We start from the raw sequence: 18,474 nt of genomic DNA on the forward strand, positions 1-18,474 counted from the left end.
ATTCTTCAATTAGTACAGCATGATTTCTTAATTCACAAATTCCTTAAATATTAAAAAGGTTCCTGATGAAAAGGTCTGACATTTTCTGATATCGAGCCGTCTGCAGATAACTCAGGTATCTAAAGAGGTGAGATACAGGATTATGGCTGAATGTTCAATTTTTGTATGTGGTACAGGTGAAAAAATAAGCTCTTTTATAACTACAAATAGACTGTATCCTAACCTTGGTCTGTTAACTCATTGGATCTGGTCTCAAATCTTGAGAGGAAGCTAGGGTGAGTGTGTATTTCACTTGCCAAAGGCCTTGATTAGTTAGAGTCACAACTGAATTCATTAAAACTTTTAGAACAACTCATCATGTATAATCTTCTGATGGTGGGCTGTATTACAGTGCAATGGCCTGCTCAACCTCACTGTTACAATGCAACGTACTGCTCAATTTCAGGGTTAACAGGAGAACTGTCCTGATGCCAGCCCTGTGACATCAGCACCCAGGAGGAGCTGGAAGCCTGAGACACGGGGCCAAGGAACAAAGGTTTGTCAACAGACGTTACTGCCTGAACCTAGAGCAACATTAGTGTCCAGTAATGCTGTCATTAGCTAATTGCTTGGCCTTTCAACATTTGTGCCAGCTGGCCATGACTAGTGTTCACACAGGTTTGGTCTTCAGGCATGACATATTTCATTAGAGATTAATGGTGTGTGGTGCAACAGAGACTGGCACCCTATATTCTTCAAAGACTTGCACAACAAGAAAATATTTTGTGGTACTGCTAGTTTACTTTTAGTCTTATATTAAAACAGAATTGCCTTGTTTGTTTTATGTTAGCAAACCTGCTAGATCATGTTATGTTATGAAGTCTCCATTCCAGAACAACATAGTTAGCATCATTATGAATAAGTGTCTATCTCCCCACACCTGTGGTCCAAGCTCAACCCAGTGATAACATCTGGAAGTTCTTGCCTGTATCTAGCCCATTAACTATTTTGCGAGCAGGGGCTATCAAAGCTCATGAAATCCCAATAATAAACTCATTTTCACATGACTGTTCATCACAAACAGGTTTTTAAATACCAGGACATGAGACAAAGGCAAACACTGCTCTCTTGCTCAGTCACAGGCTCTGCTAGTAGACAGGATGAAAGCTAGGTGGGTTTTTTTCTTTTGAAGTTATGTGCTCATCTTTTCCTTTTCCAGGTTTCAATTAGAGTAGAGAACAAATGATTTGCTTTCTGAGTAAGTCTTTGGCAAATTAGAATTTCTTGCTCTTCTCGTTGACATTTTATGCTGATAGACTGTAGATCTAGATGAAACCCCTAGGCCAAACCCAATTTAGTTTCTCCTGCAGTTCCTTGCAAGGACACTAGAAGCTTAAATCAGGTTGGATTCACTAAGACATGACTTAATAAATCCAGACGTGGAGAAATGATGCTTGTATTCATTATATCAGAATTAAATCTGCACCTGGTTGTCAACATTTTTCCAAAAAGAAAATAATGATAAATCATATTTAAATGCCTTTTTAGAAGCAGAGGCTAGTGCCAAGGCTATGATGAAAAATCAAAAAGAAATTTTTTTTTTTGGTCATCTTAGAGGGAGGAAGGCAGACAAAAGAGGCAACCTCAGGAGGATGATTGAAAATTCTTGGAAGTTATACCTTCCAGTTATAACACAAATAAGTCCTGGGGATATAATGTACAGTATGGCAACTCTAGTGACAACACTGTATTGTCTATTTGAAAGTTGCTAAGAATGTACATCTTAAAAGTTCTCATCATAAGAAAAAATATTTATAACTGTGGTGACAGATATTACTACATTTATTGTAGTAATCATTTAGCAATATGTATTTCAAATCATATGTTATATACCTAAAACTAATACTAATCCACCTAAAATGAATTCACCTAAAGCTAATATGTTACATTATAGCGTATGTATATGATATGATACATTTATATGTGTATAAATTATATCTCAATAAAATGGGGCTAAAAAAGAAAACCAGTTTGATCTTTAAGAAAATGAGATATTTTTCCCTCTGAGGTTTTCAATAAATGTAAACACATGAATGAGAAAAAGAAAATTCTTGAAATTTTCTGAACTTGCTTTACTTAGTTGAATAATACAGCCTTTCACATTTTGGGCCACTGGCTTCCCAGTGTGGTCTGGCATGAGATGTTCCTACTTGTTTTTGAGACCCCTAACCTCAAGAACTCATGACATTTCTTCTTGGAAAGCTTTTGAAAACCATTCTGTGTGGACTCACTTCAAATCCTTGATTTCATTTCCTAGGTTTTCACAATTTATACATGGGTAAGCCTCAAGTATTTTCTGGAGATACAGTGAAATAGTGGAGGTGCTGTCTTCTCTTGTATACTTTTATTTGTTTACTTCTGTCACCTCCCAGAGTACAAGTCCCTAAAGGATCCAGACCAACTCTGCTTAAACCAGCTTTGGCTGTGCCTGTCTCATAGCCACAGCAGAATTCAGGACAACCATCTGACAGTACCAGTGAATGGCCAACTTGGCAGGCATCCAACCGCCCTGCTCAAGCTTCCATTCCTTTTGAACAAACATGAAGAAAGGTTGCAAAATAATGACTTCCAAAGAAATAAACCAGATTTGGTTAGTTGATATCAACTCTTTAGTGATGACAACGATGATGATGCTGCTGCTGATGACGACGACAACTTGAGCACTTAGTAGGTGCTAAATAAACCAGATTTGGTTAGTTGATATCAACTCTTTAGTAATGACAACGATGATGATGATGCTGATGATGATGACGACGACAACTTGAGCACTTAGTAGGTGCTAAGGTGCACATTACCTCTAATCCTCTCAACTACTCTTTATTCTAGGTTCTGCTACTCCAATTTTGCAAATGAGAAAAAAGGGAGATTGACTGACTGGCTCAGGGGCACATGACACTAGAGAGTTTGAATCCAGATTTAAAATCAGGTAAGACTGAATGAAAAGTTGTTTTATCTTTACCTTTATCCATTCTTGTCCATTAAATCTACAAAGTCAAGATTATGGGTGCTCTTGATTTTGAAAAGCTGGAGTCTTGTTTTTTGGAAGAGTTTATTGAGAAGGTAATTGCCTGTGACTACAGTGACAGATGCTATACAAATGGAGAGACTCATAGATAATGAGAACACATATTCCGAGACTCTGTCCAATTGCTAAGAGTCAACCCGACTCTCCTCTTCACATATTGCTAAGGTGAAGAAGGGAACAGGTGATAATATCAATGAATAATGAGGTATCCTTAGATGCCCCAAAGCAGAGGGCTGAGAATTAGTACTTCTTGTACTCAGCAGATTTGAGGACATCATCTGCTGAGGAGTACAAAGGACAAAACACAATGTATTGTTATTGGTTTAGACGTTGGCAAGATGACCCTCAGAAGCACAGTTTCCTACAAAGACATTCCTTTTATGCTACTATATTGTTTGCTTCATCTATTCATCTATCTATCCATTCACTCATTTATAATATAGCCACTCATTCATATATTCAAAAACTATTTAATGCCTATTGTATATAAACAGAGTCCTAGACATGGAAACATGATGTGTGTGTGTGTGTGTGTGTGTGGTAAAGATTAATTAGATACAGTTATTGCCTCAAAGGAACTTATTGACTAGTATAATGTTTCTTCAACTTTAAAAAACGTGGATCCCCCACCCACCTGCCATAAAAATATGTATTTTATATTATGATCTTATATATATACATGTGACTCAAAGTTTTATAAAGCATTATTTAACCTTTAAAATCACAGCAAAATAATCCCACCACTTAAAACACAGCTATACAAAATAAGAGGTGAAAATCTCCCCCTACAACTCCGCCAAGATAATTTATGAAATGATTTATTATTTATCTATCCATTTTTTTGTTGTTGTTATTCATGGGAGACACAGAGAGAGAGACAGAGAGAGAGAGACAGAGACAGAGACATAGCCAGAGGGAGAAGCAGGCTCTCTGAGGGGAGCCCAATGTGGGACTCGAGCCCAAGACCCAGGGATCACAACCTGAGCCAAAAGACACTCAACCACTGAGCCACCCAGGTGCCCGCAAAATTACAATTCTTAATGGGCAAGTTAAAAAAACAGATTAGATACAGCCCAAGAGTGTTAATTGAAGATGGACTTTAAAAAATTATTCAGAATACAGTAGCAAGAGACAAGAGGTAGAAATAATAAAAGAAGGGTAAAAAAAAAGATATGAAATATAGTAAAAGGTCCAAAATACATCTTATAGGAATACCAGAAAAAAAAGTGGAGGAATGGCAATATTCAAGTAATTAGTGGCTAAGAATTTTTCAGAATTAATGAAAGATATAAACCCTCAATTCAAGAAGCATGGGAGTGTCAGACAAGAAAATAAAAATAACTCCACATCCAAACAGAGTGTAGTGAAACTGAAGAACACTACAAAGAGAAAAACCATAAAAGCAAACAGGGAACAAAGTCAATAATCCAGAAATGACAAATCCCCAAAAACTCTGCCACAGCAATGATAGTGGGAACATTGTGAAATATATCACCAAAAGTCTAGAGGGAGAATAAATGTCAAACTAGAATTCTATTCCCAGCTGAAATATCACTGATAGCTGAGTGAGAAATAAAGGCCTCTTAGATAAACAAGAACAAATAATTTGCCATCCATGGACTTTTACTTAAAGAACTACAAAAAACTTACTTTAGGAAGAAGGAAATTTAAACAGAGGGAAAGAGCAAGAGGCAAAATCTATTTGTACTTTTTCTGATTTGAAATAAAAATATAAAAAAGCCACAGATGACCCAATTTATCTTGTCTAAAACACTTTGCTTGGGAAAGGTGAAATAATAAGACTAGAAAAGAGCAAATTTTATTAACTAACCCCACAAAACAATAAAAGTAGAATAAAATTATTGACTAATACATAAATATTAATAAATATGACCTGACCATCTTTTCAGCAAAAAGAACAATACTATTGACCCTGTGAAAGATGCTTACAAAGAAAAAAAATCTAAAATTTAATTTTGGTAGACCATCTTTATTCTTGTTCTTTTTTTTTTTAATTTTATTTATTTCTGAGAGAGAGAGAGAGAGCGAGAGAGAGAGAGAGAGAGGCAGACACAGGCAGAGGGAGAAGCAGGCTCCATGCAGGGAGCCCGATGTGGGACTTGACCCTGGGACTCCAGGATCACAGCCTGGGTTGAAGGCGGGTGCTCAACCGCTGAGCCACCCAGGGATCCCTTGCTGTGCTTTTTTTTTCATCAAAGTTAGCTATTTGGATATTGAAAATTCATAAATACAACTTTAATTTAATATTGTGTATAACTGATTCCACACAGTCTAACTGATGTGGAATTTTGAAGAATTTAGTGTTTTAAGATTTTATTTATTTATTCATAGGCACAGAGAGAGAGGGGCAGAGACACAGACAGAGGGAAAAGCAGGCTCCATACAGGGAGCCTGATGTGGGACTCGATCCCGGGTCTCCAGGATCACATCCCAGGCCACAGGCGGCGCCAAACCGCTGCACCACTGGGGCTGCCCAAGAATTTAGTCTTTTAAAAGTAAGCTGAAAAGTATAGATTACTGAGTATTGCCGTAAGTTATAAACCTATATTTCCAACTTTTTGAAAATTACCCTTTCTATTTCCATAGAAGTTTTAATTAAAGATAATAGAATACAATTTTGTGATTTGATATAAACCTACATAAAAAGGATTCAATGTCTTTCACATAGACCTAACTCAGCAAGAGAAATAGTAGGGGACATTTATTGGAATTCACTTTAACCATATATATATACATCAAAAATAACACTCTTGCTATGGCTACAGAACAAAATGCCAAATAGACATTAACATTTACTTGAAAGCCAGTGGCAAACCACGGAATCTACTCACATTTATTGTCCCATATGTATGCAAATACAAGGACAAAAAATACTAAGCATTTTCCAGCAGACCAGAAATGGATATGGCATGGAAGATCGCATCTCTGCCAAAAAATACAAGGTGAATAAATAGTCCCCTTTTATAAAAAGCAACAATACTAAAAATTGACTGATATATTTCTCGAGCTAAAAACATAACGTCCATCTACTCGGCCCTTAGCATCTAGTAGACTCTCACCCTCAGTGCACCATGAAGATTTGCTGATGAACAGGACTAACACTTTTTCTTTTCAATTTTTTTTTGTTTGGGAACATTTAAGTTGTTTCAACAAATGGGAAAAAATGCCTACCTCTGATTAAAGAATGCTGTGGCACATATTAGCTGTTCAGACATAATGTTTACTCCAAGAAGAAAATGCCACACAGATAAATTCCAGGCTAGTAAAGATGAAAAAGTTAAACCCAAACCATTTTACTTTGTAAATTCTCTAATAATGGCATATAAACTATTATTTTGGTAAGATGGATGGCTCAAAAGGTGTCAGGGCCTCAGCTTGTTAGCATCTCTTTCAACTTTTGTACAACTTCTCAGTTCCTTAAGGCATTCGCCATGACAGACAATTTCAGAGAGGCCCAATCTGCCATTGTTAAGAAGTGAAATGACCACTCTCTTCTCCTTAAATTTCCCCATGACCTCCGGAGCAAGGTGGCTTCCTATCCTCCACCGGAGGAGGCAGTCTGGGCAGCTCCAACAGCACTCAAGGTGCTTGGAGGAACATTCCCAGGATCAGCACAATTTTGGACAATGAGAATCTGGGTACTTGATTTTTGACCAATTCAAGTTATAGGGGAGCCCTGTGTTGGTTTGTTTTAAGAAATTAAAGGAGGTATCTCCACATGAGGATGACCACATAAAGACTAGCAACAGAATGTAAAGGGTTCACGGTGAGCTCTGAAGGCATTCAGCCTGAGTTCAAATCAACACTGTGTGACTTTAGGCAATTACTTTGCCTTCTCTGTGCCAACATTGCCCATCTGTAAATGGAGCTATAAATACTACCTACCTAAAGTCACAGTAAAGATTATAGGAGACAATAAATTAAGCCCAATGCCTGGCACATAGTAAGTACCTGAGGAATATTAGCTATTACGAGCAGTAAGAGTAGCAGAAAAATTTAAAAAAAAAAAAGAGCAAATGGGGGAAAACGTACTGTACTAAAGTTTAATTTAAAGGATTAAAACTACAAAACATTCCATAATAGGAAGCTAGAATTTATGAAGATGACGACCTCCATTGATCTAAAAAACTTTAAAATGTAAAATTTGTAACTTTCAGGCAACCACATGTTTAATAAATATTCTTGAATTTTGATTCCCAAATCCTAAGTTGTGATTCTTACAAAGGTCATTTTTCCCTTTTCTTTCTTTTTTTTCTTCCAGAGAGGGAGAGTAGGGGAGCTAAAGGAGGGAAAAGGAGAGAGAGAATCTCAAGCTGACTTCATGCTGAGCACAGAACCCAACACAGGGCTCTGTCTCACAACCCTGAGATCCTGACCTGAGCCAAAACCAAGAGCCACCCAGGCACCCCACAAAGGTTATTTTTAACAGTTAATGTTGAGCATCATACATTAAGTGTTTTTTAAAGACTTGTGTTGTGGGTTCAATAATTTTGTATTTAATAATTTTAAGCCCTGATGCTATAAAGCCAACCTCACATAGTCCTCTTATGCTCTAGTATCCTCTCAGGAGGTACAAAGCCGAGCTTCATAGAAAAAAGCTGTGTCACTCTGAATTCCTTTCCTTTTCTCTTATTGTGTGTGTCCCACAAAGGTCAGAAAACAAGTAATCTGAATCTACCAATTGGACTTTGTTCCTTCCTGCCTGTCCTTTTGAGATTCAGGACTGTCTGTAGAGCCCTTGTTACAGCAATTAACATAAGGCTGAAACACATGCCTTATTTTGTAGCAGAATCATCTGCAAAGAAAGATACTGACGTCCAAGGACATTATCTGTCTAATAAGGGACCTAAAGGTAAGTGAGCCGAGAATTTCCTGTCCTCCAATTTTCAGAAAACAAAGAGGTGTTTCTGAATGACTCACCAAATAACTTCCTCAGACAATAGATCACTGAGCCCATATGTTCTCAAAGTCCAGGCAGCCACTTGAAGAATGATTTTTTTTTCTCGTTTACTTTAAAAACAGACAAAAAATTTTGCCTAAAGTATATATACATAGCAGAGACTCTGACCACAATTTTTCTAGGATTCAAACTTCTTCTTCTTAAATTATGCTTATTAGTCTTAAATGTAGTAGTGAAGCATGCTACTTAAATGTATTTGCCAAGGATTGTTCTAAAGTCTTTGACTCATTTCTTTTTTCTTAAATCAGTAAACTTAATTATAATCTTTAAAAAATTACCGATAGTATCAGAAACACCTTTGGAAATCAGGGGAAAAGCAATCCATCTTTTCTTAGAGCTGTAAAATCTACAATATTTAATGTAAAGATGAATTTAAAAGGGTGTTGTGGCATACTCACCAGAGGTTCTGCCATAATGATGCGAATCTTGCGCTCAGCCTGAGTGGTAAAGTTGACAAATAAACTCTTGAGGACATATTCTCCTGGTTTGCTGTCTGGATCCACACTGATGGGTAACATGGTTGGCGGTCCTTTCTCTTTTTGTGTGCCAGAAACAGGTGGAACTGGAGGCTTGATATAACCGTTGCCAACTGGAGAAGCTGAAAAATATAACATATGTTCTTAACTGCCTGAAAATAACATCATAAATATCCAGATCGGTCGTATTAAAACATAAACATAAGGGTATGAATTATATCAAGAATGCTGCACTTAACGTTATAAATTGGCCTTTTTCCTTAGGAATGGTGTCAGAATTTAATTATTTTGATCACATTAAGTTGCATTATGTCACATTTGATAATCTCAAAGTACTTCTGGTTACCACATTGCTTTAGGTAAGTTTCCTTGTAAGCATGCAGTATAACTGAGAAATCCTACACCATTTACGATGTTTTTGCTTCTTTTTTTTTATGTCACAGAGAAATGAACTAAGAAAATGTATATGGAAAATAAATGATTTCTTTTTCTGGTTCTCCAGAAATGGCCAGCAGCTATCTGTGCTTTATTCTAACAAGGGAAAAGACTCTGGGAGTGGTGGCTTCCAGAAGTTTCCATGAACCCAGAAGTTTCAGAAACCCAGCTGGCTCTTGCTGCTGAAAGATAAAGGCTCAAGCAGTGAGCAATGGCCCATCTATGCCATTCAAGATAGGTTTAAGTCTCCACTCGTGCCACTCTTTGGTTCAAGATGGGATGCCTCTTCTCATCCCTCATGAAATGTGCAGATTCCCTATTTGGATTAGATCTTGAATAGAGGCAGTTGTCACAGTCCCCAGTAAGTGGCTCCTTTCAGAGTGCAACTGAGTCAGACAATTATTTTAATTTGAGAGAGAAAAAGAATTTTATTCATAAATGAAAATCTCCCATATCTCCAGTTTGCACTACACTTCAGCATATCAAACTCTAACATGTACCACCACCTACTTCCACCTAAGAACTTATGAGATGGTCAGGTATGACAGTCAATGAAAGAAACATTAAGAGTTAAATGCGGCTTAGGACAGAGGCATCAGAAGTGCTGAGGATGGGATAATGATAAGGTAGACTTTTTTAAAGGAAGATGATCTAGTTCTAGATGACTAGATACAGCAATTAAGGAAAAGAGTGAAGAAAAAAGTGAATTTCCAGTTTGGACACTGGTTTGGATATCAACAGGATGGTGGTGTGTCACTAATAATAGAAAACAGTCCTGGATCCAGGAAAGGTGAACACTTTTATCAAAAATGACAAATAAATTCAAGGCTTCTCTTTCCTTGTTTCTATCCCAAGCAAAATTCTGAGGGAGCCAAGCAAAAATTTTATTTATTTTATTGAATGACAAACCTGTCCTTGTGTTAGGTTGTAGGCTCTACCTCCTGTTTCCTCCTCTTTCCCTATGCCCCTTCCTCTCTATTGCATCGAATCTGCCATACAGTTGAGCACGTCTCTTATATCTGAAGGGTCTTCCCATATCTCAAGTACCACTAAACTTTATGGCCTCTCAATTTATAAATATAAAGTATACCTTATGTATAGCATTCCATTCCTTCTCCATTCTTAGGGGCTCTGTCCCAGACCAGACCCTTGGAAACTTAAGGCTTGATTATTATTGCAGCCCCTCTGCCAACTTTATTTCATTTATTTTCCATTCCAAACTACTCTTTCTTGCCCATGGCTTCCATTATAACACTTTTATTTATTTTTTGCTCAAGATTTTCAATGGCTCTTAATTACCATCCAGCCTCAAAAACATGACCTGATTTTGACAACCTTCCATAGATAGCCTCCACCTGGCACCCACATCATGCTGATTCCCTGGCTGGCCCATGAGCACACTGTTCTCCCTTGGGTCTCCCTCCTTTCTCTCCTGCTGCTCCTTACCACCCTTCTCTGCTCATCTAATTCTCTTGTCCTTTCAGAACCATGTCTAGATTCATCTCCACAAAACCGACATACCAGGCCACTCTTCACCAATCAGTTTGTATTGCAAAATTTAAACATTTAGCTCATGCTTTTTGGTGTTGTACATCTGACATTACCTTAATGGACACTGATGATAGCTGACAAGTGAAGTAATTATCCCATAGTTTTTCCCAGATGTGGCCCTGTAACTAAACCATCTATTCTGCTAAATGTATCTCCTGAAAGTTCCCCAACAAGACTGTAACCTCCTGGTCTAATAGAGTTCTTCATACAGATAATACTCAGTAGGTCTCTTTAAGATTTTATTTTTTTAATTTTTATTTGTTTATGATAGTCACAGAGAGAGAGAGAGAGAGAGGCAGAGACACAGGCAGAGGGAGAAGCAGGCTCCATGCACCGGGAGCCTGACGTGGGATTCGATCCCGGGTCTCCAGGACCGCGCCCTGGGCCAAAGGCAGGCGCCAAACCGCTGCGCCACCCAGGGATCCCAGTAGGTCTCTTTAAATAACTACCTACATGACAGTTACTTTATTTCTGTACATCTTTTTTTTTTAATTTTTTTTTTTATTTTTTATGATAGTCACAGAGAGAGAGAGAGAGAGGCAGAGACATAGGCAGAGGGAGAAGCAGGCTCCAAGCACCGGGAGCCCAACATGGGATTCGATCCTGGGTCCCCAGGATCACGCCCTGGGCCAAAGGCAGGCACCAAACCGCTGCGCCACCCAGGGATCCCTATTTCTGTACATCTTAAAGTGATTCATAGAGAGGGAGCTCCCAGAGAGGAATCTGTAGTTAGAGTCTTTAAAGGAAGAGGGTGCAGTATTTGCAACCAAGAGCCATTAGTTAAATGGCTCTACAAGTAGTTCACTAAAAGGCACGACTTACTCCAATCAGACATATAAAAATCAAGTGATGAAAACAAAGTGCTGGTCACTCCTCTGCTTTACCTGTTTGTCTCTCAGGCAGGTGTCTTTTGGAAGTGGGAAGCATCCCAAGGCCAACTTACAGAAGGACATTAGGTTTCCACAAGCTATCTTCCTAATGTTATCAAGGGTATTGTGCCATAGGACTAGAGATTAGAATATAAACTGAGAAAGCCTAAGTGAAGGGCAATCTTTCATTATCTTTAGTTTTCTGCAGGATTTAATCCATTTCTAGAAGACAGAATGAATCAGGTTGATGTAATATGTAATTGCAAGATCATATCGATAATTATAAGACTCTGGGACCTAAAAGTCATAACCACAGTGAGAGGATTTTCAGAAGAGTGACCTCTGGCAGTCCTCCTGCAACACTGCATTTTGAAACCAGAGAGCTGAAATCCAGATACCAGAATGTCTCTCAGACAAATATTCCATTTAAATGGCCAAAGTACCAAGTCACTGCTGTCAGAAAAAAAAAACCCTTAGTCTCCTGTACTTCAAAGCCAGACATCATTGTGAGTGCAAAAGTCTGCATAGCATTAGTAAGCTGGAACTACTCTAGCCCAGCAGAGCCCCTTGCCAGAGCTGAAGGAGATTCAAGGGGAGGGGGCCCATCATTCCTGTTTCGAACATAACAGCTGGGCAGATGGAGATGCAGTAACATTTAATGGGGTAAGTGTCCTTGAACAAGATCCACTCTGTTTTACTAGCTCCTCTTCATCCTACCATAATTAATTCATAATAAACCCTAGCCTTTTGTCAGAACGATTTTCAAAAGTAAACATATGACATAGTACCTTTCAGTAACTCAGTTATTTGGTGACAGTATAGTTGAGAACCAGGAAACACATGTTCCCTGGTGTCAAAATTGAGTCCCAAAATCCATACTAGTCCAAACATTAGAATATGACAATGAGAAAAACATCGTTAGACTTTCCTGCTGCAATTGCTTGCTTTTAATCTACATGCAATTAATGTCAGTTATCTAGTTTTTAAGTTCACAAGAGTCTGGGAACAGAAAATTACCAGAGAAAGATGCAACACCTGTAGGTACAAACTCTAAGAGCAAAAGGAGAAAAATGGCCTACATAAAGTCTCCTGGACCTAAAAATGCAGTTGCACAAAGCCATTGGCACGGGGCCACAGAATCAGACACTCTGACAGGTGTGGGGGCAAGTGACATGTCCATCCAGCATGTTGTCACAACTGAGATTCATGATGAAGACCTTCAGTCCCATGGAAAGGCTACAGTAAGTTTGAGATCTAGTTCTATATTTGAGAAGGTGGGGAAAAGAGTGATGTAAATTTCCAAAAGCTAAGCCTACCAAAAAGGTTTTGGTGTATAAAGAATTTATAACTAAGCTTAAGAATTTAGCTCTGAAGAGTTAAATCTCTTTCATCATAGGTCTGATCTTTTTTTTTTTTAAAGATTTTTTGTATTTTATTTATGGGAGAGGGGGAGAGAGAGAGAGAGAGAGAGAGAGAGAGAGAGAGAGAGCACAAGCAAGGGGAGCAGCAGAGGGAGAGGGAGAAGCAGACTCTCCATCCCAGGACCCTACGAATATGACAAGCTGAAGGCAGACAATCGATTGAGCCACCAAGGCATCCCTGGTCATAGGTCTGATTTTTAACAGAACTTATTTTTGATGGAAACAGACAAACCACCAGTTCAGGAACAGCCACACATCCAGCCCCTTTCTAGCTCTGCCAATGCAGGCTTAATGTTTGAATCGATTCTTCCCCATCACAGTGTTTCCACTGCTTTCCATCCAGCGGGACAAGCTTCAGGATCCAGGTCAGGATTCCCTCCCTGACCTGGAGGGGTCTGGGCTATGCAGCCACACCCGGCAGGGCTGCCTCTGGAAATAGGGATCCCTGCTCATGAAAGGGTCCTGACAGGTCACTGGTACCTTCCCCACCTAAAAATATATGTTGAAGGAACAATTTAATTTTGCTGGATTAAAAACTTCTCTCAGTTATATTTACTGCATGGGATACATTTTTGAGCTTCACCTCCATCTGCTTTTATCTGCTATCCTTTTCTTCTTCAGCTCACCTTCCCATGTGCACACATCAGCTCAGTGATGATAGGGAGGCACCCAAACTGGAGTTCCTGTGGGTGGGGAGTGGAGATGAGGGCCTGAAGAAGAAGAGCATCATGTTCAGGTATTAACCAGGGCCCTACTTATTGAATCTTTCAGAAATTTGCTTGCTTTTTAGATTTTCTCATTTACATTTTTTTTCTCCATTGCATTCTTATACCTTAAAAGGGTTTTGTTGATGTTATTATTTTATCCCAAATTCTCTTTGGTTTTGCTGGATGGCTTCAGGGTCTGCTTTCCCTGAGTCTCTATTTCTTATAGTGAACGGGCTCCATTCGTTAATCTGTCGAAGTCTCTTTTTGGTTTTTATGGCCCATTCATTACCTCTTTATTAGATATATTTCTGACTGCAAGCGATGACCATATCGAATATGACTATTTTTTCCCAGTGTTATTGCCTAATAACTTGTCTTTTAGGCTGGCCACTTTTAGCTGGCTGAAGTCTTCAGTACACTTTCCCTGAATTACCAACATTTCCAGGAATTACTAACTTCCTAACTGCAAGAGTAATACAAACACCCCACAACTCAAAGCTTAGCTCCATTTTTACTATGTCACTGAAAGGAAAGTTAATGTCATAATGAGTTTTTTCATATGAATGTCCCAGAGGCGAAAATGGCACTATTTGTGAGGAAAACAATTGATTTTCTCAGATTTTCAGAGAAGTTAGTACCATCACTCATTACAGGCTCTTTATTCATTCATTCATTCATTCATTCACTCACTCATGTACTCCTTCATTTCAACCAATATTTACTTAATGAGTATTTAGGTTTCATGCATGGTTCTAGGCACTAGAAGGTAGCAGGGAAGAGAATAGATGGTTCCTGACCTCACGGAGTTTACAGTTTGCTAAGGCAGGGCCACACAATTTGTGTGTTAGAATTTGACTGTGTAGTCAAATTGCAATATATTTTTTTTTTTAAAAAGCAATAATTAAACAGAGTGAGGGGATAGAGGAATGTTCAAATATATAGTTTGGAACTGCCGTGGAGAGGAAAGAAAGCTGTGTGTCTTACTGGTATCTAAGAAAATCCAAAAAGCATTTGGCTGGGCAGGATCTACTTTTCCAACCCATCCCTGCCCATTTCTGTGTCAGTTCTGGTTGGGAATGAGAACTTTAACCAGGCAGCAAAGGGCACAAACTAAATGCACCCCCCCTTCCCCGACAAACAGCTCCTCTGCCTTCCTCCACAAAGTATGTGACTCAGGAAAGAAGGCCACCTTTTGTCTGTTTTTCTCCACCTTATAAAGATGGACAAGCACAGAGCCAGTTGTTCAAAACACTCAATGCTTTCTCTGATGTTTCCATAACTAGAGTCAGACTCTGAGCATTTGAAATTAAAAAAAAAAAAAAAAAAAAAAGATTTCCTTTTCTTTTGAAGTGTCCCTGAGATTACATGGTTCTAACCTGTTCAAAGTAGCAACTCCTCTTAGAAATGGAGGTTCATTTAAACAACTTTATTTCCTAGAGATCAATGTAACCTATCTTTCAACACAGGAGTAAATTGATTAGTTTCTTTGTTCATAGCTGCATATATATTACTCTTTCTGCCAGTTCTCAGTGATTCATACTTTGTATAGGTTCTGAGGGCAAACCTTGTTAGTACCCAAGTGCTGGGATCCTTCTTTAGGACCTGATGTTCCCCCCAAATCCCAAATCTTTTCCTGTAAGACTTATTTTGTTTGCTGGTATTACAGGCACATTTCATAAAACATAACAAACCAAGAATGACGCAGCTACTGTGAGAACATGTCACACTGTGTATAGAACTATAATAAATTGTCCACTAATGCATTTATGAGGGTGCTTAAGAAATGTCATTTTAAAAGGTCCTGCAAATACTCAAAATGACCAGAAACTTTAAATGTCATGCAAAATAAATTGGGATAAAAAGAAAAAAATCCTCCAAATGTGATAGGAAGAATTATTTTCCTCTGAAGAGTATTATTAAGAAATGGAAAATGTTGGGATAAGAAGAAATAATTAGTTTGAGCAACAGAAAAAATATTTCATAACAAAGAGATGGATGATTCCTATTTTATATATTTCAAAATCAGTCAAGGAGACAATACAAGGTAAAAATATTCAGAAATTTCTTTTGCCTTGGAAGAGAAATATAATCAATGACATGTTAAGTTCTTCTTAATGAATTTCTATATAATCCTGGTAATGTAGAAAGTTCCTCCCACTTTTGTTAACAAAATATTCTTCTTTTCTCTTCCACTACTTTGTTCTCTCAATCCTACAGTTCTTAAATTATGTTCCTTCAAGTTTCAGGGTCACAAGATATCTCTAGGATGATTCATGTGTTTAATCCTCCAAAATACTCCTAGAAGGCCAATCTCACTTTTATAGATAAAACCATGCAGTTTGAGAGAGATTAAGTATCTTGCCTAAGGTTACAGAGTGGCTGACCCAGGATCTGATCCCATGTTTCTCTGACAGCATATATTTTGAGTTTCCTGCAAGATTCCCAATTAAAAACAAACCAGTTGTTTATGATGAAGACGGAATGAAATTAGTTCCCTTACTTTGACCCTGGGATAAGCAAGCTAGGTTTTGGACTTTAGGGAATGAAAAAATAAAACACAAATGTTGTGACTTGGAGAATGAAACTTCCTATAGATTAATTAATATAGTTGGTGATTTTCTAGAAAGGCTAACATAACTGCCAGCCATGGAGATCCCTCCTGTCAAGTTGTCGCAAACCTGAATACATCTTTTGGCCAGTAGAAGGGCTTTGGGAAGGGCAAGTTGTACAAAAAGAGTTAAGAATGGAAGACGTATAAAATACATGAAATCTGATTATTGACACACCTTAGAAAGGTCTAGAGACCTTCCCTTCCTAGATATACTGATGATATGAACTTAACTGATTGTTACTCGAACAAGGAACAAGTGAACTTCTGTTCAGTCTGTGACCTCTCCAAACTATTTCTGTTTCTGTCTTTGGTCTCTCAGGACTGGATACCTGGGAGAGAGGGAAGGAGTTCAATAAAGAGAACAGAAGCATCATGTCGCTGCTCTGTTCTGTTTTGTTTCGTTTTGTTTTTCCCTCTCTTCCTGTGCCTTCCGGTATTTTATCTTAGAGAAATGACAGTAACACTTCAGTGATTTCCTTTATAAATGTCTGTCATCTGCTAAGATGCAATTACATGGATCTTTCCCAATTTTCAATGTAGGTACTGTCATCAGAGCCTGCAAGAATGTCTGCCAAGATCAGTAAGCAAAGGAAGATGAGGGTACGTTGACCTTTCAAGGTCCTTTCTCATGGAAAGGAGATTTAATAGCCTGCTAGAGACAGGATAATCCTGAATTTCAACTTTCCTTCTTCTCAACGGAACCAATGAACGGCTCTCATTTGTATGTCCTTCACTGGCCAGCTTACCTTCTATCATTTTCTTTTCCTTTCCATTTCTTCCTCTTTTAGCTGATTTTGTGCAGCAAAGTCCCATTAATTTGCAACCCATTAAGTCAAACTTGATGATCAACTGGACAAGGCTTTGCATTTGTTCTTATGTTAACTTTGAAAAAGATACTCCGACTTACAATGTGAATCAGTGGTGATCAGAATTGGGGCTCAATAAACTGCATTTTTAACCAGCCCAGGTTATGCCAAAGCTGCTGTCCCGGGACTATAGTCTGATGCCCCTGATACAAATAAATGGGAAAACAAAGAGGACTAATTAATCCAGTTAATAACCTTGCTTTTAATTCCGTTTGCTTATAGATAGGCTTCATTAACTTTAAGTTAATAGTCTGCAGGCAAAACATAGGAAGAACAATGAAAGGGGAATCAAAGGTCCAAGTATGGCTCCATATGACCAACTGGGCTTCAGTTTCCTTATCTGTTATTCTTAAAGAGGCCAGGTCAGCTTGTCCTTTCTGCACCAGTTTTCTAGGACTATATAAAAATATCCACTGAAAATTCATAAAACATCACTAATTCAAGACTTGCACAATTCAAACAATAATTAACAGCTAGCCATCTGCAGACAAATGGATAAAGGAAACATTATATATATATCATGAAATATTACACAGCCACACAAAGGATGAGATCATGCCATTTGCGACAACATGGATGGACCTAGAGGTTATTCTGCTAAGTGAAATAAATCAAACTGAGAAAGACAAACTCCATGTGATTTCACTCACATGGAATCTAAATAAACAAACAAATGAATAAGGAAACAAAAAGCAGTATCAGACCTATAAATACAGAGAATAAACTGATGGCTGCCAGAGGGGAACAAGGATGGGCAAAATGGGTGATGGGGAGTGAGAGAGGTATAGGCTTCCAGCCTTGGAGTGATTAGGTCATGAGGATGAAAGGCACAGCACAGGGAATTGAGTCAATAGAACTATAATAGCTTATATATATATATATTTTTTAAAATTTCATTTATTTATTCATGAGAGACACAGGGAGAGGGAGAGGTAGAGACATAGGCAGAGGGAGAAGCAGGCTCCATGCAGGGAGCCCACGTGGGACTTGATCCCGGGTCGCCAGGACCATGACCTGGGCCGAAGGTGGTGCTAAACCGTTGAGCGCCCCGGGCTGCCCTGTAATAGTTTATATGGTGACAGATGGGAGTTCCACTTTTGGGGAGCATAGCATATAAGCTTGTTGAGTTACTATGTTGTATACCTGAAACTGGTGTAATGTTGATGTGTCAAGTATACTCACAAAATTTAAAAAATTAACACTTGCCTTCCCTTGAATTAATGCATTAGTGGGATTCTTTCATCTATCCTTTCTATGGAAGAAAGCATTACAAATGATCCTAACCCTTCCAATTCTTCTCTGGCTCCACTCACCTTCCTGAGCCTGGCAACTCCCTACACTACAGGTGGACACGTGAGAAAGCCTATATTTATTCCTAACTGTAAACCCAAGACTTGTGTTAACATTAAAAAAGAATTATATACCAGATATTATGGAATAGATGGCATTTGACCCATGTCTTAAAGGACAGGTAGGATTCTGATGACAGAGAG

The 18,474-nt window shown here is 38.4% G+C and overlaps 1 protein-coding gene across 8 annotated transcripts in view; it reads right to left on the reverse strand.

Annotated features, from left to right (window-relative positions):
- The window catches only part of FRY (FRY microtubule binding protein), a 429,394-nt gene that overhangs the window by 207,800 nt on the left and 203,120 nt on the right, over positions 1 to 18,474 (reverse strand). For all 8 annotated transcript variants that reach the window (XM_072795524.1, XM_072795520.1, XM_072795518.1 and 5 more), the window contains one exon: positions 8,444 to 8,643. In XM_072795524.1, coding sequence (XP_072651625.1) covers positions 8,444 to 8,563 — 120 coding nt within the window. In that variant the 5' untranslated portion in view covers positions 8,564 to 8,643. The remainder of the gene's footprint in view (positions 1 to 8,443; positions 8,644 to 18,474) is intronic.

This window comes from Canis lupus, chromosome 24 (genome assembly GCF_048164855.1).
Source record: "Canis lupus baileyi chromosome 24, mCanLup2.hap1, whole genome shotgun sequence".
NCBI classification, from domain to species: Eukaryota; Metazoa; Chordata; class Mammalia; order Carnivora; family Canidae; genus Canis; species Canis lupus.